At 45.7% G+C, this 22006-nt stretch overlaps 1 protein-coding gene across 1 annotated transcript in view; it reads right to left on the reverse strand.

Annotated features, from left to right (window-relative positions):
• LOC143933363 (uncharacterized) overlaps nucleotides 1-22006 on the reverse strand; it is a 67684-nt gene that overhangs the window by 26489 nt on the left and 19189 nt on the right. Inside the window, exons 4-6 of the mRNA XM_077456231.1 lie at nucleotides 11469-11609; nucleotides 9055-9257; nucleotides 561-705 (exon numbers count right to left, since the gene is read on the reverse strand). Of these exons, the coding sequence (XP_077312357.1) occupies nucleotides 561-705; nucleotides 9055-9257; nucleotides 11469-11609 (489 nt within the window). The remainder of the gene's footprint in view (nucleotides 1-560; nucleotides 706-9054; nucleotides 9258-11468; nucleotides 11610-22006) is intronic.

Raw genomic sequence — 22006 nt, forward strand, 5'->3', positions numbered from 1 at the left:
AAAAAAAAAAATTGCATATATGCCAGTGTGAACTGAACCTTACAGCAGCAACAGAATGATCTGATGGGGACATGCAAGGAAAAAAATAAAAATAAAAAAAAATTATAATATATATATATATTTCCCCCCCCCCCCCCCCCCACACACAAACAAACCCAACCCCCTTCCACACACACACACTGCATTTTTTTGTCTGTAAATGATTAGATGATAGAAATCAGCAGAGCTTCCCCTCATTTCAGATCTACAGCGAATACACTCGCAGTGCACTTGTATCACAAGACGGATTTGCCTTTAGTAAATCAACCTCATTATATTCTCTTCTGTGCAAACAATCCAATAGGTCACTCCACCCAAAACTGCAATCCCCCCACCGTGCTCCAAACTGACCCCCCTCCACTCTTATCATCATGGATTGTGGGACCCGATGGTTCAGAGGTCCAACACATAATGTTCTGATCGCTCTGAGCAAATATCTCCACAATATTAAAAATAAAATCAAAAAATACAACACACATTTATAGTATTAAAAGAAAGACAAAGTTATCCAGGAAACTCACCGATGGCTGTCAGAGCAGAGAGGACACAGAGCAGGTTCAGCATAGTGGAGCCCATTGTCATCAGGAGGAGGGATGGGAGACATGTGATGGGAACCCGGCCTGGCCTTATATTTATGTAGTGTGTCCAGCAGAGAGCAACACAGCCCTAATTTCCTCCCTCCCTCCTCTCCTCACCCTCTCCCTCCTCTCCTGACTCTCTCCCTCCCCTCCTCACTCTCTCCCTCCCCTCCTCACTCTCTCCCTCCCCTCCTCACTCTCTCCCTCCCCTCCTCACTCTCTCCCTCCTCTCCCTCCTCTCCTCACTCTCTCCCTCCCCTCCTCACTCTCTCCCTCCTCTCCCCACTCTCTCCCTCCCCTCCTCACTCTCTCCCTCCTCTCCCTCCTCTCCTCACTCTCTCCCTCCTCTCCCTCCTCTCCTCACTCTCTCCCTCCCCTCCTCACTCCCTCCTCTCCTCACTCTCTCCCTCCCCTCCTCACTCTCTCCCTCCCCTCCTCACTCTCTCCCTCCTCTCCCTCCTCTCCTCACTCTCTCCCTCCCCTCCCCACTCTCTCCCTCTCTCCCTCCTCACTCTCTCCCTTGTCTCCAACTCCCTCATCTCCCCACTCTCTCTCTCGTCTCTTCACTCTCTCCCTCGTCTCTTCACTTTCTCCCTCCTCTCCTCACTTTCTCCCTCCTCTCCTCACGTTCTCCCTCCTCTCCTCACTCTCTCCCTCCCTTCCTCCCTCTCTCCCTCCCTTCCTCACTCTCTCCCTCTCTCCCTCCCTTCCTCACTCTCTCCCTCTCTCCCTCCCTTCCTCACTCTCTCCCTCGTCTCCAACTCCCTCATCTCTCCACTCTCTCCCTCGTCTCTTCACTCTCTCCCTCCTCTCCTCACTCTCTCCCTCGTCTCCAACTCCCTCATCTCTCCACTCTCTCCCTCGTCTCCAACTCCCTCATCTCTCCACTCTCTCCCTCCTCTCTTCACTCTCTCCCTCCCCTCCTCAATCTCTCCCTCCTCACTCTCTCCCTCATCTCTTCACTTTTTTCTTCTGCTACTGAGTGGGGGTTGGGAAAATGACCTTTTTTAATATGGGAGTGGGAGAGACTGGTACTGGTAGTCGATAGGAGATTCAGAATCAGACAAAATAAGAATTTTCGTTAATTACAATTATTCGTTATGATGAAGTTAAAAACCCAGGAAGTCATCACAGCACAGGGATGGTGGGAGCCCCTCATAATGAGCACAGCACAGGGATGGGGGGAGCCCCTCATAATGAGCACAGCACAGGGATGGTGGGAGACCCTCATAATGAGCACAGCACAGGGATGGTGGGAGCCCCTCTTAATGAGCACAGTACAGGGATGGGGGGAGCCCCTCATAATGAGCACAGCACAGGGATGGTGGGAACCTCTCATAATGGGCACAGCACAGGGATGGTGGGAGCCCCTAATAATGGGCACAGCACAGGGATGGGGGGAGCCCCTCATAATGAGCACAGCACAGGGATGGTGCGAGCCCCTCATAATGAGCACAGCACAGGGATGGTGGGAGCCCCTCATAATGAGCACAGTACAGGGATGGGGGGAGCCCCTCATAATGAGCACAGCACAGGGATGGTGGGAACCTCTCATAATGGGCACAGCACAGGGATGGTGGGAGCCCCTAATAATGGGCACAGCACAGGGATGGGGGGAGCCCCTCATAATGAGCACAGCACAGGGATGGTGCGAGCCCCTCATAATGAGCACAGCACAGGGATGGGGGGGAGGGGGGCCTCATAATGAGCACAGCACAGGGATGGTGGGAGCCCCTCATAATGAGCACAGCACAGGGATTGTGGGAGCCCCTCATAATGAGCACAGCACAGGGATGGTGGGAGCCCCTCATAATGAGCACAGCACAGGGATGGTGGGAGCCCCTCATAATGGGCACAGCACAGGGATGGGGGGAGCCCCTCATAATGAGCACAGCACAGGGATGGTGCGAGCCCCTCATAATGAGCACAGCACAGGGATGGTGGGAGCCTCTCATAATGAGCACAGCACAGGGATGGTGGGAGCCCCTCATAATGAGCACAGCACAGGGATGGTGGGAGCCCCTCATAATGAGCACAGCACAGGGATGGTGGGAGCCCCTCATAATGAGCACAGCACAGGGATGGTGGGAGCCCCTCATAATGAGCACAGCACAGGGATGGTGGGAACCTCTCATAATGGGCACAGCACAGGGATGGGGGGAGCCCCTCATAATGAGCACAGCACAGGGATGGAGCGAGCCCCTCATAATGAGCACAGCACAGGGATGGGGGAGGGGGGCCTCATAATGAGCACAGCACAGGGATGGTGGGAGCCCCTCATAATGAGCACAGCACAGGGATTGGGGGAGCCCCTCATAATGGGCACAGCACAGGGATGGTGGGAGACCCTCATAATGAGCACAGCACAGGGATGGGGGGAGCCCCTCATAATGATAAATTCATCATAACGAACATTCGTAATTGTTAAGAAAAGTTAAAGAATTCATATTTCATATGAATCCAAATGGAATTTTCGGACACTGTTTTCAATACTGTTTGGATATAGTGACATTGATGCTTACATATACACGTGTTCTTTATAGATATTTGTATTGCTCCTGAGGAAGTGATGTTTTTCACGAAACGCGTAGAGAATATTGTGTGTCAATCCCTCTAGTGTATTATCATGTACATAATGTATGTCTCTATTTTATGATGTATTTTTGTGGCACCGTTGCTATGGCATGGTATTGAACAATTGTTACATCGACATGGATATATACATTGTTACACAATCCATCAAGCACTTCAGCCCTGAGAGATTTTACCCCCTTCCTGACCAGAGCACTTTTTGCGATTCGGCACTGCGTCGCTTTAACTGACAATTGCGCGGTCGTGCGACGTGGCTCCCAAACAAAATTTAACGTATTTTTTTTCCCTAGAAAATAGAGCTTTCTTTTGGTGGTATTTGATCACCTCTGCGGTTTTTATTTTTTGCGCTATAAACAAAAAAATAGCGACAATTTTGAAAAAAACGCATTACTTTTTACTTTTTTGCTATAATAAATATCTTCAAAAATATATATAAAAAAACATTTTTTTCCCTCAGTTTAGGCCGATACGTATTCTTCTACATATTTTTGGTTAAAAAAAAATCACAATAAGCGTTTATTGATTGGTTTGCGCAAATGTTATAGCGTCTACAAAATAGGGGATACTTTTATGGCATTTTTATTGTTTTTTTTTTTTTTACTAGTAATGGCGGCGATCAGCGATTTTTTATTTTATTTTTTTATCATGACTGTGACATTATGGCGGACACATCAGACATTTTTGACACATTTTTGGGACCATCGGCATCTATACAGAGATCAATGCACATTTAAAGTCCCAACCTCCTCTCCCTTTTTTTGAAAATGATCCGGGGTGGAGGCTCATGTCTATGTGAGCCTCATCTAAAGTCCCAAACTTTTTCTATATATACTCTTCTTTTTTCTGTCTATTATTATTATTATTGAAGTAGAAAAGATGTAGCTGGATAGCCGCACTCCAAATTATTCAACTTTATTTCAAAAATGTAATTAAAATCATAGCATCTAGGCTGGCAAACAGAGTAACTGCACAGCCGCTGACATGTTTCACACCAAACACGGTGCTTAGTCATAGCTAAGTGCAGTTATTCTGTTTACCAGCCTAGATGCTATGATTTTAATTACATTTTTGAAATAAAGTTGAATAATTTGGAGTGCGGCTATCCAGCTACATCTTTTCTACTTCAGTTCCTGTTGCAAACAGAGCCAGCACCCTGTGGGATTGTGGAGACAGCTGTTTTGGGAGAAGTCATTACCTTAGAGCGGTAATTCTTTGTATTATTATTATTATTATTATTATTATAATACGGGATTTATATAGAAAATATAAGGTTATACTGTGCTCGAACATACAATAAACATATACAGCAGCAACAAAAACTATCAGATATCTCCACAGTGCTCAAAGTTGTATATAAATAAGTTGCGCTCATATATATATATATTTATATATATATATATATATATATATATATATATATATATATATATATATATATATATATATATATATATATTATACACCGTGAGTGATCACAAAAAATGAATAAATAAATTAAATAAAGTATAAAAGGGGGAAAAAATAAAACGCACTAATATATCAATAAAAATTCATCACTAAATAAGTCCAATGAGCAGCAACTTAATGTGTGATATACAAAGATAAAACATAAAAGGATGAAGCCAACAAGTCCAATTTACGAATTTGATTGTAGAAAATGAATATCATCTCTCATATGGCAAAAAAAAAAAAATTGTAGAATAATATTCAGATTCTTCTTGTATTAACACCATGGTGAGTTCGTTCAACAAAAAGCGCGCCACCACCTTTAGAAAAACTCACAAAGCAAGGTCCATAAAGACATGGATGAGCGAGTTTGGGGTGGAGGAACATGACTGGCCTGCACAGGGTCCTGACCTCAACACCTGGGATGAATTCGAGCGGAGACTGTGAGCCAGGCCTTCTCGTCCAACATCAGTGCCTGACCTCCCAAATGCACTTCTGAAAGAATGGTCAAACATTCCCCATAGACACACTCTTCAACCTTGTAGACGGCCTTCCCAGAAGAGGGTGAAGCTGTTGTAGCTGCAAAGGGCGGGCCAACTCAATATTGAACCCTACGGGCTAAGACTGGGATGCCGTTAAAGTTCACGTGCGTGTAAAGACAGGCGTCTCAATACTTTTGGTAATATAGTGTATTTGTGTTGTTGGATTCTCTTCTCCCAGTAGAGAAGTCATACCGACCGGTAAGTGGTCAGTCTTTAGCCACTAGCCGACCGGCTCCTGTACATAATACGTCGGCACTTTGAAGGTGGATATCCCGGTAACGGCAGCAGCTGCAGCTACAACCCGAGGTATCCATCTCTTCAGGCGCCGGTCGTGTTTACGATAATGGTGGTCTCTACGGCGGATTCGCCACGAGATCACCATTATCGGCGACGGGAGAGGTGCTACCCCCCCTCCCGCCACTTTACCGCGCCCTCCACTGCTTACCGGAGCCGTCAGCAGCGGCGGAGGCGATCGGGACCTTTTCCGTGGCCGGGAATGGAGACGAGTGAGGGGGAAGATGACCCCCAGCCGTCTCCATACCATAGCAGGGCGGAAGCGACGTCAAAACGTCACTTGCGCCCATACCTCTTAAAGGGACATTTTTTCAAATTACAAAATGTATTTATTTATTTTTATTGCATTTTAGTCCAAATATGAGATATGAAGTGTTTTGACCCCCCCAGATCTCATATTTAAGAGGACCTGTCATGCTTTTTTCTATTACAAGAGATATTTACATTCCTTGTAATAGGAATAAAAGTGACCCCACTTTTCTTTTTTTTTAAACAGTGAAAAAATAAATAAAATCAAGTAAAATAAATAAAAAATTGTAATTTTTTTTTTTAAAGCGCCCACTCTCGACGAGCTCGCGTGCAGAAGCGAACGCATACGTGAGTAGCGCGCCCGCATATGAAAACGGTGGTCAAACCACACATGTGAGGTATCGCCGCGATCGGTAGAGCGAGAGCAATAATTCTACCCCTAGACTTCCTCTGTAACTCAAAACATGCAACCTGTAGAATTTTTTAAACGTCGCCTATGGAGGTTTTTTAAGGGTAAAAGTTGGCGACCATTCCACGGGCGGACGCAATTTTGAAGCATGACATGTTGGGTATCAATTTACTCGGCGTAACATTATCTTTCACAAGATATATATATATAAAAAAATAATTGGGCTAACTTTACTGTTGTCTTATTTTTTTTATTCAAAAAAGTGATTTTTTTTCCAAAAAAAAAATGTGCTTGTAAGACCGCTGCACAGATACCGTGTGAAAAAAAAGTATTGCAACGACCGCCATTTTATTCTCTAGGGCAGTGATGGCGAACCTTGGCACCCCAGATGTTTTGGAACTACATTTCCCATGATGCTCCACTACACTGCAGAGTGCTAGAGCATCATGGGAAATGTAGTTCCAAAACATCTGGGGTGCCAAGGTTCGCCATCACTGCTCTAGGGTGTTAGAAAAAAAAAACAATATTTAATGTTTGGGGGTTCTAAGTAATTTTCTAGCAAAAAAAAAACAGTTTTAAACTTGTAAACAACAAATCTCCAAAAAAAACAAAAAAAAAAAAATAAATCTCAAAACTAGGCTAGTTTTTTTACTTTGTGCCTAAGTTGTCACTGCAACAGGTTTCCCCAATCGGAATTTGTTGGTATGACAGTCCTAACATTCTGGTATTTTTTTTTTTAAGTAAAAAATGAATTGCATTTTCCATTACCTCTGTTAGTTTTTGTCCCTCTACTGAAAAAAATAAGGGCTCTGCTGCCCCCCAGTGGTTAAAGTTAGTAATGTGCTTCTGGGAGGAAAATAATGTATTTAAAGCGGTGTTTCGCTTAAAAAAAAAAAATAAAATTTAAGTCAGCAGCTACAAATACGGCAGCTGCTGACTTTTAATAATTGGACACTTACCTGTCCCAGGGTCCAGTGATGCAGGGGATCGAAGCCCCGCTCGTCCCCCCCTCCACTCGGCGGCGCCGGCATTTTAGCTGTGGGTGCCCGGCTGTGGCTTCACTGCCGGGCACTGACTGCGCATGCGCGAGTCGTGCAGCCCGCCGCGACTGGCCGCGCAATCATCTGGGACCTGCCACGTGTCCCAGATGATTGCCAGGGGGGAGAGGTGATCTCCCTTCCTGCGCCGAGGGGAAGTGACGTCAGGAGCCCAGGCGCCGAAGGAGGCAGATTACAAGGGAACCCCTAGCAACAGGCATTTAGAGGTAAGTAAAAAAAATTAAAAATTCTCCAATTTTTTTTTTTTTAAAGCACATTACTATTTATTTTATTTTTTTCCGGGATGGAACTCCACTTTAACCACTTCAGCTCTGGAAGGTTTTACCCCCTCCCTGACCAGGCCATTTTTTGCGATACAGCACTGCGTTACTTAAACTGACAATTGCGTAGTCGTGCGACATTGTACCCAAATAAAATTGATGTCCTTTTTTTCCCCCACAAATAGAGCTTTCTTTTGGTGGTATTAGATCACCTCTGCGGTTTTTATTATTTGCGCTATAAACAAAAAAAAAGAGCGACAATTTTGAAAAAAAAAAAGCAATATATTTAACTTTTTGCTATAATAAATATCCCCCAAAAATATATAAAAAAAAACTAATTATTTCCTCAGTTTAGGCCGATACGTATTCTTCTACATATTTTTGGTAAAAAAAAAAAAAAAGGAATAAGCGCATATTGATTGGGTTGCGCAAAAGTTATAGCGTCTAAAAAATAATGGATAGATTTATTATTATTATTAATGGCATTTTTATTATTCGATTTTTTTAAATTACAAATGGCGGCGAAAAGTGATTTTTATCGTGACTGCGACATTATGGAGGACACATCGGACACTTTTGACACTATTTTGGGAACATTGTCATTTATACAGCAATCAGTGCTATAAAAATGCACTGATTACTGTGTAAATGACAGTGGCAGGGAAGGAGTTAACCACTAAGGGGGGGCGATCAAGGGGTCATGTGTGTCCTAGGGAGTGATTCTAACTGTGGGTGGGAGGGGCTACCACTGACATGACAGCGATCACTGCTCCCGGTGACAGGGAGCAGTGATCTCTGTTATGTCACTAGGCAGAACGGGGAACTGCTTTGTTTACATAGGCACTTCCCCGTTCTGCGGCTCCGTGACACGATCGATGGTGCCGCGGGCACAGTCATGCTGTACACGGCAGGCGTGCGCCTGCTCGCCCCTCCAGTTAAAGGGGACCTACAGGTACGCCCATTTGCCCACCGCTGACATTGTGCCGATGTATATCGGTGTGCAGCAGTTGGCAAATGGTAAAAAAAAAAAAAAAAAGAAATTGCCTTTCCTTTTTAATCTGCAGCTCTGTAGTTTTCTGTAAAATCCAATATGGCAGCTTGGATGTGCTCTGTACAGAAATAGTGAAATAGTGTACAGAATAACCCCCAACAGTTTAATTTTCTGCTTGTGTGATTGGCTTACTGAATTTCCCAGAAGTCTGCACTAATACAAATGAACTTTTAGCATCCCCTGCAATAAGAATGTCATCTTTGGTGAGATGCTCCCAAAGGGAAATCACGTGTAAAGGGATGCAGGCCCTGCCAATTTTCCTTATTAGAGCCCTGCAGGTGCAGCAGCTGATAATTATAAGACCACTCCTATACGGACTCACTGTGCCCATGGACACAGACAAACAAACAGCCAGTTTCTTCAGAATAACAAAAGGTCGGAATCTGCAACAAAGTTTGTTAAAATCCCTGCAATGTACAGAGATCACCCAGAGGGGAATGTTTTTTTCGCAACAAAAGTGGAGTCACGCTTACATTTTTAAGAAGGCCATTGAACAACATTGCTTCTTTATTTGCCTAACAACTTAAATCTCAGTTAATAATTAGGAGCAGCATTGCAAGAAGTGCCATAATTCCACGATGATAGAAGTGGTGGTGAAGCCCGTCAACGGATCCAGTGCAGGTAATCTGAACCTCAGCAGATAGGCCATCGGTGGGATGGGTCTGATTGCCAATGCTGCAGATACTGGGGGTGGCGCATCCTCGAAGAATGAGCTCGCTGGTCTCTGTTCCCGGAGTTCCTGGAGTGGATTAAAAAAAAAAAACATTAGATCAGTAGGTTAAATGTCAATCACGACTTGAAAGCGGGGTTCCACCCTAAAGTGGAACTTCCGCTCATCGGAACCCTCCCTCCCCCCGGTGTCACAGTTGGCACCTTTCAGGGGGGAGGGGGGTGCAGATAGGGGTCTAAGACAGGTATTTGCACCCACTTCCGGGCATTGACTCCCACGGGAGTCTATGCTTCTTCCTGTCCCTGCGCGCTGTCTGCTGGGACACACACGGGTCCCAGAGACAGCGCGGAGCATTCCCATTGCACTGCGCGACTCGCGTACTCGCGCATGCGCAGTAGGGAACCGGAAAGTGAAGCCTAGAGGCGATTCAGTTCGCATTGTGCGCTATATAAGTATTTCATTCATTCATTCATTCACTTCCTGATTCCCTCACCTAGAATGGCGGCGGCAGCAGCCGAGAACCGAGCGATCGATCGGTCTTGGCTGCCGACATCGCTGGACCCCGGGACAGGTGAGTGTCTATTTATTAAAAGCCAGCAGCTGTAGTATTTATAGCTGCTGGCTTTTAATAATTTTTTTTTTCTCCAGTGGACTCCCTCTTTAACCACTTAAGCCCCGGACCATTTTGCAGCTAAAGGACCAGGCCCCTTTTTGCGTTTCGGCACTGCGTCGCTTTAACTGACAATTGCGCGGTCGTGCGACGTGGCTCCCAAACAAAATTGGCGTCCTTTTTTCCCCACAAATAGAGCTTTCTTTTGGTGGTATTTGATCACCTCTGCGGTTTTATTTTTTTGCGATATAAACAAAACTAGAGCGACAATTTTGAAAACAATGCAATATTTTTGACTTTTTGCTATAATAAATATCCCCAAAAAATATATATAAAAAAATCTTTTTTCCTCAGGTTAGGTCGATATGTATTCTTCTACATATTTTTGGTTAAAAAAAAAAATCGCAATTATCGATTATTGATTGGTTTGCGCAAAAGTTATAACGTTTACAAAATAGGGGATAGTTTTATAGCATTTTTATTAATATTTTTATTTTACTAGTAATGGCGGCGATCAGCGATTTTTATTGTGACTGCGACATTATGGCGGACACATCGGACATTTTTGACACATTTTTGGGACCATTGTCATTTATACAGCAATCAGTGCTATTTAAATGCACTGATTCCTATGTAAATGACACTGGCAGTGAAGAAGTTAACCACTAGGGGGCAGTGCAGGGGTTATGTGTGACTTTATATGTTTTTTTTATTGTAGGGGGTGTGGCTTGGCATGTGACATCACTTGTCGTCTTTCCCTATAAAAGGGAACAGACGATCGGTGACAGCCACAGTAGGAAGCACGGGGAGAGGTTTGTTTACATAGACCTCTCCTCGTTCTTCAGCTCTGTGAACCGATCACGGGACACCAGCGCGATCGGGTCCACTGGTCCCATAGCCACGGTCATGGAGCACAGGACCGGATCGGGAGCGCGCTGCCGCCGGCGCGCTCCCGAATCACGGCTGGGCACTTAAAGAGCCACGTACAGGTACGTGATTGTGCCCAGTTGTGCCATTCTGCCAACGTATATCGGCGTGAGGCGGTCCTTCAGTGGTTGAATGCAAGTTTTGCTTCCAAAATGAAAGATAGAGCTGGTGTTCCGTCAGATTGGGCGACCCGTCAGATTTTGTAACGGAAGTGACGTTCTGTCATGGCCACCTTGGTACACCTCGCACCCTGTCACACTAATGCCGGGTACACACGAGCGGAATTTCCATCCGAAAAATCTTGGATGTTTTTTCCGACGGAATTCCACTCAAGCTTGGCTTGCACACACACGGTCACACAAAAGTTCTCTGAACTTTCGACCTTCAAGAACGCAGTGACGTACAACACTACGACGAGCCGAGAAAATGAAGTTCAGTGCTTCCGAGCATGCGTAAAATTGTTTCCGAGCATGCGTAGGAATTTTGCGTGTCGGAATTGCTACAGACGATTGGAATTTCCGATCGAAAATTTTTTCCGACCGAAAAATAGAGAACCTGCTCTCAATCTTTTGCTGGTGGGAATTCGGCCAGCAAAAGTCCAATGGAGCGTACACGCGGTCATAAGCTCACATCGGTCTTTTGCTGGTGGAATTTCCGATCGTGTGAACGCGGCATCGCATACAATTGTTGGTTATACTGTATATTGACCAAGGTGTTATGTCCTCTCTTTCCTGGTCACATACCTGTGATTTTGGAGTATTGTGAAATGCAGCGATTCTCCTCTCCGGTGCAAGTCATGGTCATCCCGGTGTCACACCATCGAGCTCCGCTGGCCTTACAGGTGGGACAAGTCAAGCCGTTGGGTTCATCATTATCTGGTAATACTGGAGAGGAAGAGAAGAATGTATTGATAGAGAGGGAAGAGAGGATTTCAGAATGGAAGTAAAGGATAGGAAGGCATAAGGTGTTGATTTGCTAAAACTGGAGAGTACAAAATCTGGTGCAGCTGTGCATGGGAGCCAATAGGGATGAGCGCAGGCGTGCTCGCATGGAACACGTGCTGCGCCCGCCAGAAAGTTGGGGAAGTTGGCGCAGCGCTGCACTAATCACAGACAGTGATACAATGCCCGATATCTGCAGCCGCGCATCGGGGGGCAAAGTCTCACTGCCTGCGAATAGCGCAGCGATGCGCCGACTTCCTGGCGGGCTCAGCTCATGTTCCATGCGAACGCGCCTGAGCTCATCCTTAGTAGCCAATCAGCTTCTACGGTAGCTTCAGCTTGTTCAATCGAGCTTTACCAATAAAACCTAGAAGCTGATTGGTTTCTGTGCACATCTGCACCAGATTTTGCACTCTCCAGTTTTAATAAATGAACCCCTGTGTGTACTTCATATACGAGAATCTATATTTATCATTTACTACTAGGGGTGCAAGGGGTCGTCACCGATCCGTGACCCAAACGACTCACCCTATTCGGATCGGCACACCCTGCGATCCGTGGAGCACTCTGCTGCCTCGGCCTTAGGAAAGGCCGAAGCTTCGGCCTAGCTCTGGAACGGCGGCCATCTTGGTACACCCGGTGGCCGTTTACAATGTGATCGCTCCATCAAATTATGGAGCGATCACTTGTAAACAAACTGGCATCATTACTCCCCTCTGTGTACTGATCTGTACAGTGGAGGGGACAGATTGGATGGCAGCAGCGCTGGGGGCTGGATCTGTAGTGCCCACAGCGCTGCTCTGTGACAATTGCAGTCACATCCATCCATGCTCAGCCATCCCTCCATACTCTGCAATACTCTGCCATACCCTGCCAATACCCTGCCAATACCCTGCAATACCCTGCAATACTCTGCAATACTCTGCAATACTCTGCCATACCCAACCATACTCTGCAATATTCGGTAATACCCAGCCATACTTGGTGATACCCAGCCGTACTCAGCCGTACTCTGCCAATATTACAGTGGGGGAGATGACTTGGATATTACAGTGGGGACTATATGGTGGTGGAATTTTCACAGGTTTTTGCAAATTCAATTATTATTTGCTGATCCGAAAAATGATCCGATCTGTGACTCTGATCCGTGGAACGATCCAATCCATGAGTTTCTTGATGCGTTGCACCCCTACCTCTAACACTATGTAAGAACAGAGCGGCGACTCCACCTCTGACTCCACCCCCTTTGCCTTGCCCATGTATGTCCCACCTTTTTAATGAAGCACCCACCAAATGCAGCCTCACCAGCGCCCATCAATGCAGCCACACCAGCGCCCATCAATGCAGCCACACCAGCGCCCATCAATGCAGCCACACCAGCGCCCATCAATGCAGCCACACCAGCGCCCATCAATGCAGCCTCACCAGCGCCCATCAAATGCAACCTCACCAGCGCCCATCAAATGCAGCCTCACCAGCGCCCATCAAATGCAGCCTCACCAGCGCCCATCAAATGCAGCCTCACCAGCGCCCATCAATGTATGTTTTTTGCATCCATTCATTCAGGAGGAGTCGGGACACAGTCCTCCGCCGCCGCGCCTCTAACACTATGTGCGAACAGAGTTGCTTGCTGCAGAGAGAAGAGAGTAGGGACACCAGTGGCCAGGCGCCCTAGGCAGCAGTGCACCCTAGGCGGCTGCCTAGTTTGCCTAGTGTTAGCCCTGTACACTGTACATTATAATGTTGTAGTAAGTTGCAAGGCAAGACATTTGTGAACACAGCCAAGAACTGCACAGGCACCAGGATTTACACGACTGTGTATTCTCTGAGTCCGCATTTAAGTTCAGGAAGTAAATGATGACTCCAGGTGATGCCTGAACAAAGATGGTGCTGTCCTTTTGCATAGATAAGCTGATAAAGATAGGGCGGTGCTGTGATCTCTGTGAGCGATAATAACTACCTGGAAGAGTTACACTGACAAATTACCGAACATTCCATACATACCATGAAAATGTATATCTGGTGAATGGTCCACTTTAAGTTTTATAAACTTTCCTTTTTGGGTACACTTTGGGAACTGTTTGACAAATTGCTGATGTTAGGGCTGCTGTTAGAAATCACGGGGCCCCATACAGCCTACCTGACAGCTCCTCCCCCCCTTTCCCCAACCAAAACTGACTGAGGACATACACTTATCAGTCCCTTTCTCTGTAGCCTCAGCTGCACAGTTGAATGAATAGGAAGCACTCTGTGGCTTCCTGCGCATTCACAAATGGAAGCCTAGCAAACAGTTTACAATGCTTCAGTGATGAATGTACACAAGAGTGATTGGTGCTGATCGCTCACTGTGTTCATTCAGGAAAGGAAGGGGCCAGTATATGACATATTTACCAACCCCCTCACCTGCTCTCCATTCTACAACATCCCCCTGCATAGCTCCCAACTGTGCCTGATTTGGAGGGACTGTCCTTGATTTGGAGCAATGTCCCTCTGTCCCTCTTTCCTCCTCATTTGTCCCTCATTTTGGTCTGATCTATATAGTTTTTTATCTTTCAAAAAGTGTTTCCCAGAGCTAAACCTTTCATCTAAATTCTAAATTGCTGCATTTATAAATTTTAAAAGCCAATATAAAGGAACAGTAGTGTTAAAAAAAAGCCCTTGTGGATTTAATTAACTTTTTTTGGGGTTAATTCTCCTTTAAGGGGGTGTGGCAGGGGGCGTGTCCCACACCTACATACGTTTGCTGGTAGGTGTCCCTCATTCCCATCTCAATATATTGGGAGGTATGCCCCTGTGTGCCTGCAGCAGCTGCCAGAGCTGCCAGCAGGAGAGGAGGGAAGCTGGAAGCACTGTGGTGGAAAGGGGCACACATGGGGGGCCCGTACAGCACATAGAAGGGACACATGTGCTAGAACCAGTCCCCCTGCAGTGCAGCCAGAGGGGGAAAGAGGAGGAGAAGCTGGCAGCGCTGCAGGGAGAGGCAGAAGAGGATCGGTGTCTGCAATAAGACAGTACAGCTGGACTTCCTGCTCAGCAGGTTCCTGAGCCCCACCTCTTGAACTGATGGGGCCCGGGCCCAGTACAGGAGGGCTGGCTGTACTGCCTTATCAGCGGCTCTGGCTGTCGGGGTTCTGAAAGCAAGGAGGTGGCAGGCGGAGCTCCTGATCATGTGACCACTGTGACTGGCTGTTGCTGTGGTCACATGATTGGGAGCCCTTCCCAACTGAGTATATATGTGTACAGCCGGTGTTAAAGCGGACCTTCAGTCATTTTTTTTCCCCCCCATCTTTACATCTATTAAATCTTGTTGTTGTTTTAACTTTGGATAGTAAAGCTTTTTTTTTTTCTGCCAGTAAACCTTATACAGCCCACTTCCTGTTTCTAGTCTGGTCATTAGCCCATAGATCCCAACTGTCCCAGATTTGGAGGGACTGTCCCGGATTAGGAGCAATGTCCCTCTGCCCCTCATTCCTCCTCATTTGTCCCTCATTTTGGTCTGATCTATATAGTTGTATATAAAATGCACTTTTTATCTTTCAAAATGTATTTCCCAGCGCTAAACCTTTCATCCGATGTCTAAATCGCTGCATTTGTACATTTTAAAAGCCAATATAAAGGAAAAGTAGTGGTGAAAAAAAAAAAAAGTATGGATTTAACCCCTTCCCGCCGAGCGTACGCAGATCTGCATACTCGGCTTCCGGGGGGTATACCGGGATGATGTCCGCACCTGCAGGCATCATCCCGGTACCGTTTTTTACAGCGGGCGATTGGCTTTCCAGCCATAACAACCGATGCGGCTAAAAGCCGCTCGGCTGTTATGCCGGAGGAGCGTGAGGGGACGTCCCCCCCCTCCCGCTGCCTCTCGCCGCTGTTACCGGTGCTCCCGCTCGATCGGGAGCACCGATCAGTGATCCGCCGCCTCCGGCTGCTGGGGAGGAACTGGAACGAAGCCGTAATCGGCTTCGTTCCAGTCTCCTCATCGTAAACACGGAAGCGACGTCATGACGTCACTTCCCGTTTACTCGGCTGCCAATGGCGCCGGTTTTAAAAAAATATCCGGTATTCAGAATCGCCGTTTTCGGCGATCTGAATACATTGAAGTGTAAAGGAGGGGTGGGGGGTCTTTTAGACCCCCGATCCTTCCATAAAGAGTACCTGTCACCACCTATTACTGTCACAAGGGATGTTTACATTCCTTGTGACAGCAATAAAAGTGATCACATTTTTTTTTTTTTTTAAAACAATTTAGTCATTTTAAAATAAATAAAATAAATAAAAAAATAAAAAAAATTTTTTCAAAGCGCCCGCCGTCCCCGCGAGCTCACGAAGCAAAGAAAACGCATACGGAAGTCGCGCCCGCGTATGTAAACGGTGTTCAAATCACACATGTGAGGTATCGCCGCGATCGTCAGAGCGAGAGCAATAATTCTAGCAGTAGACCTCCTCTGTAACGCTAACCTGGTAACCATAAAAAAATTTTAAAGCGTCGCCTATTGAGATTTTTAGGTACCGTACTTTGTCGTCAATCTACAAGTGCGCGCAATTATAAAGTGTGACATGTTTGGTATCTATTTACTCGGCGTAACATTATCTTTCACATTACGCAAAAAAATTGGGCTAATTTTACTGTTTTTTTTTTTTTTTATTCATGAAAGTGTCCCTTTTCCCAAAAAGTTGCGTTTAAAACACCACTGCGCAAATACCGTGTGACATAAAATATTGCAACAATCGCTGTTTTATTCTCTAGAGCCTCTGCTAAAAAAATATATATAATGTTTGGGTTCCAAGTAATTTTCTAGCAAAAAATATGGATTTTAACTTGTAAACACCAAATTCCAAAAATAGGCTTAGTCATGAAAGGGTTAATTAACCTTCTTTTTGGTTTATTCTCCTTTAAGGGGGCATGTCCTATGCCTACATACGTTTGTTAGTAGGTGTTCCTCATTCCCATCTGAAAATGTTAAGAGGTATGTTAGCCTAGGCTTATGGCATCATGCACATTTTGTCAGGAAGGGGGGGTGGGGAGTCATTAGAGGGCCAATGAGAGCTGCAGAGCTGGAGGCGTGCCTCTGTGTAAATCCAGGAAGTGAGCAGGCAGCAGCTTCAGCTGCCCACGGTTAAAATGGCTACAGGCAGACTCAGTGGAGGGAGATTTCTGCAGCATATTTGGCAAGTACAGAATCGCAGTATATATAAAATAATATGCAAGGTGGTTGGAGAGAAGCTTCAGAATGGCAAAAGATGTTTTGATTACAAATTATGTGAGCAGACTGCAGTTCCTCTTTAAGGCCCATCCGCCATGCTGACACCTATGCTGGCAGGAAGAGGTTAAAAAAGAGATGCCATTGCCTCTCTACTTTTTCCCAATTTTCCCAAGTTTTACTTTTATAACCCCAACCAAAAACGTTTTTTTTTTTTTGGTTTTGGAAAAAGCAGGGGAAGGTTAGAACCTCTGCCATTTTTTTCTTTTATTGTTTTTAGGCCTCTTGCACGCTGGGCATACAATTTGCTGCTTATACAGAAGAGGTGCACGTCGTCACGGGTCTCACAAGTCGATTACAGTTATCCTGTCAACCAGGGTCGGACTGACCATTGGGCCACTCGGGCACTGCCCGAGGGCCCCATACCACTAGGGGGCCCCATCAGGGTTGCCAGCCTCAGTAAAACCAGGGACAGTATGTAAAAATGTGTGTGTGTTTTTTTTTTTTACATCTGTCTCTGAAATGTCTGTCTCTAAACATGTCTGTGTATACTGTGTGATTGTATACTGTGTGTGTGTGTGTTTGTGTCTACTGTGTGACCCCATAATCTCTGATTGCTTGGGGGCCCCACAATCTCCTATTGTCCGAAGGCCCCATGGATTGTCAGTCCGCCCCTGCTGTCAACGATTCGATTCGGCCATGCATCACGATCACTGCCCATGGTTTCCATCAAAAAATTCAAGCAGGCAGAAGAACTCTGTTATTTTTATTTTTATCTGCTCATAAAAAAAAAACTTCAAAAAATTTACAATATAGCTTGTTATAAAATTTTGCAAACAGGTATTTTTTCACTTTCACTGATGTGCCAGCGCATTAATCAGCGTGAGGCTGCACCAATGGGCACTGATAGGTGGCACTAATGGACACTAATGAGGCAGCACTGGTGGGCACTGATGGGTGGCACTGATGGACATTGAAAAACAGCAGAAGGGCACTGATAGTCAGCAATGATAGGAGGTACTGATGGGCACTGATAGATGACACTGAGGAGGCACTGATGGACACTGATAGGTGGCATTGATAGGCCGCACTGATAGGTTGCACAGATAGGCAGTACTGATGGGCACTGATAGATGACACTAATGAGGAGGCACTGATGGGCACTGGTTGACAACACTGATGGACACTGATAGGTGGCACTGATAGGCGGTACTGATGCTCACTCATAGATGACACTAATGAGGAGACACTGATGGGCACTGATTGGAAACACTGATGGGCACTAATAGGTGGCATTGATAGGGGACACTGATAGGTGGCACTGATAGATGACACTAATGAGGAGGCACTGATGGGCAACACTGATGGGCACTGATTGATGGAACATAGAAAGGAGCAGAGATTTCCCTACAAAGTGGTTATATCAGCATTGTGATAACAATACAAACAATAATTATTGACAATCCAATGTAAGCTCATTGAAAAATCAGAAGATTCGGAAATTTGAAAGTTCGAAAATCCAAAAATTCAAAAGAACAAAAATAAGAACGAAAGTCCAAAAATTCAAAAACCTGAATTAATAACTAACTTAACTAATAATAATAATAATAATAATAATAATAATAATAATAATAATAATAAATATTACTATTAACCACTTTCAGATCGGACCATTTTGCTGGTAAATGACCAGAGGTCTTTTTACACTTTGGCACTGCGCTGCTTTAACTGGTAATTGCGCGGTCATGCAATGTTGTACCCAAACAAAATTTGCGTCCTTTTCTTCCCACAAATAGAGCTTTCTTTTGATGGTATTTGATTGCCTCTGCGATTTTTATTTTTTGCGATATAAACGTAAAAAGACCGCAAATTTTGAAAAAAAATGATATTTTCTACTTTTTGTTATTAGAAAAATCCAATAAACTCAATTTTAGTCATACATTTAGGCCAAAATGTATTCAGCCACATGTCTTTGGTAAAAAAAAAGTCAATAATTGTATATTTATTGGTTTGCGCAAAAGTTGTCACATCTACAAACTAAGGTACGTTTTCTGGAATTTACGCAGCTTTTAGTTTACGACTGCCTATCTCATTTCTTGAGGTGCTAAAATGGCAGGGCAGTACAAAACCCCCCCAAATGACCCCATTTTGGAAAGTAGACCCCCTAAGGAAATTGATAAGAGGCATGTTGAGCCCATTGAATATTTTATTTTTTTGCCTCAAGCGATTGAATAATGACAAAAAAAAAATTTATTTTATTTTTTTACACAAAGTTGTCACTAAATGATATATTGCTCACACATGCTATGGGCGTATGTGAAATGACACCCCAAAATAAATTCTGCTGCTTCTCCTGAGTACGGGGATACCACATATGTGGGACTTTTTGGGAGCCTAGCCACGTACGGGGCCCCGAAAACCAAGCACCGCCTTCAGGCTTTCTAAGGGCGTACATTTTTGAGTTCACTTCTCACTACCTATTACAGTTTTGAAGGCCATAAAATGCCAAGATGGCACAAAACCCCCACAAATGACCCCATTTTAGAAAGTAGACACCCCAAGCTATTTGCTGAGAGGCATGTTGAGTCCATGGAATATTTTATATTTTGCCACAAGTTGCGGGAAAATTACAAACTTTTTTTTTTTTTTTTTTTTTCACAAAGTTGTCACTAAATGATATATTGCTCACGCATGCCATGGGCATATGTGAAATGACACCCCAAAATAAATTCTGCTGCTTCTCCTGAGTACGGGGATACCACATATGTGGGACTTTTTGGGAGCCTAGCCGCGTACGGGGCCCCGAAAACCAAGCACCGCCTTCAGGCTTTCTAAGGGCGTTACAGTTTTGAAGGCCATAAAATGCCAAGATGGCACAAACCCCCCCCAAATGACCCCATTTTGGAAAGTAGACACCCCTAAATTTAGGGGTACACTAGTGAGACTAGGTAATAAATGGCGGGTGCCCTGAAACTATAAAAAAATAACTAACCAACCAGCGTCACCTGTAACAGTTATATGGTGATCACTGGTGAAAGGGTTAACTAGGGGGCAATCAGGGGGCTTTATGCGGTAGTATATGGGGGTCCCTGGCGCTATAAAAAGCTGCGGCGAACCTAAATACCTACCTGCCTAACTAGCGTCACCTGTGACACTAATACAGCGATCAGAAAAACGATCGCTTATTAGGCTGGGTTCACACTGGAGCGATGCGGGAACGCCACGAATGCGCGGCGGGTTCCCGCATCGCATGCCTCCCGGCGGCAGTTCACACTGCCCTATGCGAACTGCTGGGAGTGTCAGTGAAATGTTACTGACACCCCCAGATCAGTTCGCATATCGCAGTGCGATCTGCAAACTCGGATCGCATGGTGTGAACACCCATGCGATCCGATTCTGCTGCGGGCCAAAAAAAGGGTCCCGTGCGAATTTGCGGCGGGTGCGGCGGGTGCGGCGAATGGCTGAACTCGAATCGCACAGAGATCGGATGTGATTTGCACTGCAGTGCGGTGCGAATCACATCCGTTCTCAAACCGCTGCAATGTGAACCCAGCCTTAGTGACACTGGCGACGGGGGGTGATCACGGGGTTAAACCTTTATTGGGGGGGTTAGGGGGGTACCTTAGAACTAACGGGGGCTAACCCTAACTGCCCTAACAGTTATTAGTCACAAATGACACCCGCCGGGTGATCAGGGGGTTAAACCTTTATTAGGTAATAAATGGCGGGTGCCCTGAAACTATAAAAAAATAACTAACCAACCAGCGTCACCTGTAACAGTTATATGGTGATCACAGGTGAAAGGGTTAACTAGGGGGCAATCAGGGGGCTTTATGCGGTAGTATATGGGGGTCCCTGGCGCTATAAAAAGCTGCGGCGAACCTAAATACCTACCTGCCTAACTAGCGTCACCTGTGACACTAATACGGCGATCAGAAAAATGATCGCTTATTAGGCTGGGTTCACACTGGAGCGATGCGGAAACGCCGCGAATCCGCGGCGGGTTCCCGCATCGCATGCCTCCCGGCGGCAGTTCACACTGCCCTATGCGAACTGCTGGGAGTGTCAGTGAAATGTTACTGACACCCCCAGATCAGTTCGCATATCGCAGTGCGATCTGCAAACTCGGATCGCATGGTGTGAACACCCATGCGATCCGATTCTGCTGCGGGCCAAAAAAAGGGTCCCGTGCGAATTTGCGGCGGGTGCGGCGGGTGCGGCGAATGGCTGAACTCGAATCGCACAGAGATCGGATGTGATTTGCACTGCAGTGCGGTGCGAATCACATTCGTTCTCATAAACCGCTGCAATGTGAACCCAGCCTTAGTGACACTGGCGACGGGGGGTGATCACAGGGTTAAACCTTTATTGGGGGGGTTAGGGGGGTACATTAGAACTAAAGGGGGCTAACTCTAACTGCCCTAACAGTTATTACAGTCACAAATGACACCAATGCAAAAAAAAAAAAAAAAATTGACATTGGTGTCACTGTGACTGGGGGGCAGGGGTAATTGGGGGGTGATCGGGGGGTAAAGGGGGGGTGTGAGTGTGCCTGGCATGTTCTACTGTGTGTGTAGAGTGTTGGTGCAACTCACCGATCCGCTCTCCTCCGTGTCGGAACGAAAAATACCGACACGGAGGAGAGAATACATCACTTCCTCTCCTGTGTTTACATTACAGGAGAGGAAGTGATGTCACGGGGGATTTCCATTCGTCGAGAGCGATCGCGAGGGGGTGGCCATGAATGAATGGCCGCCCCCTCATCCCGGATCGCTCTCGAAGAAATGCCGACCGCCGCAGGCACCGGGGGGGGGGCCCGATCGGGCCCCCCACCCGCGGGCAGGCAGGGACTTATATATACGCCCATATGCCTGCCCGTGCCATTCTGCCGACGTATATCGTCGTGCGGCGGTCGGCAAGTGGTTAAATTATAGGTATTGGAATTTCTTTAAAATTTGGCTGTTAGTGAACGTAATGAATATGAATTTATCCAAAATTATGAATTATCCGAAATATCGAATGCCGCATCTAAATGAATGGAATTTAACTAATTAATAATAATAACAACTTTTTTTTTTTATTATTATTACATTCCATTCATTTAGATGCGACATTCGATATTTCGGATAATTCATATTC

Source organism: Lithobates pipiens, unplaced genomic scaffold, assembly GCF_037356315.1.
Source record: "Lithobates pipiens isolate NorthernLeopardFrog02 unplaced genomic scaffold, aLitPip1_a1.2 Scaffold_27, whole genome shotgun sequence".
Taxonomy (NCBI): Eukaryota; Metazoa; Chordata; class Amphibia; order Anura; family Ranidae; genus Lithobates; species Lithobates pipiens.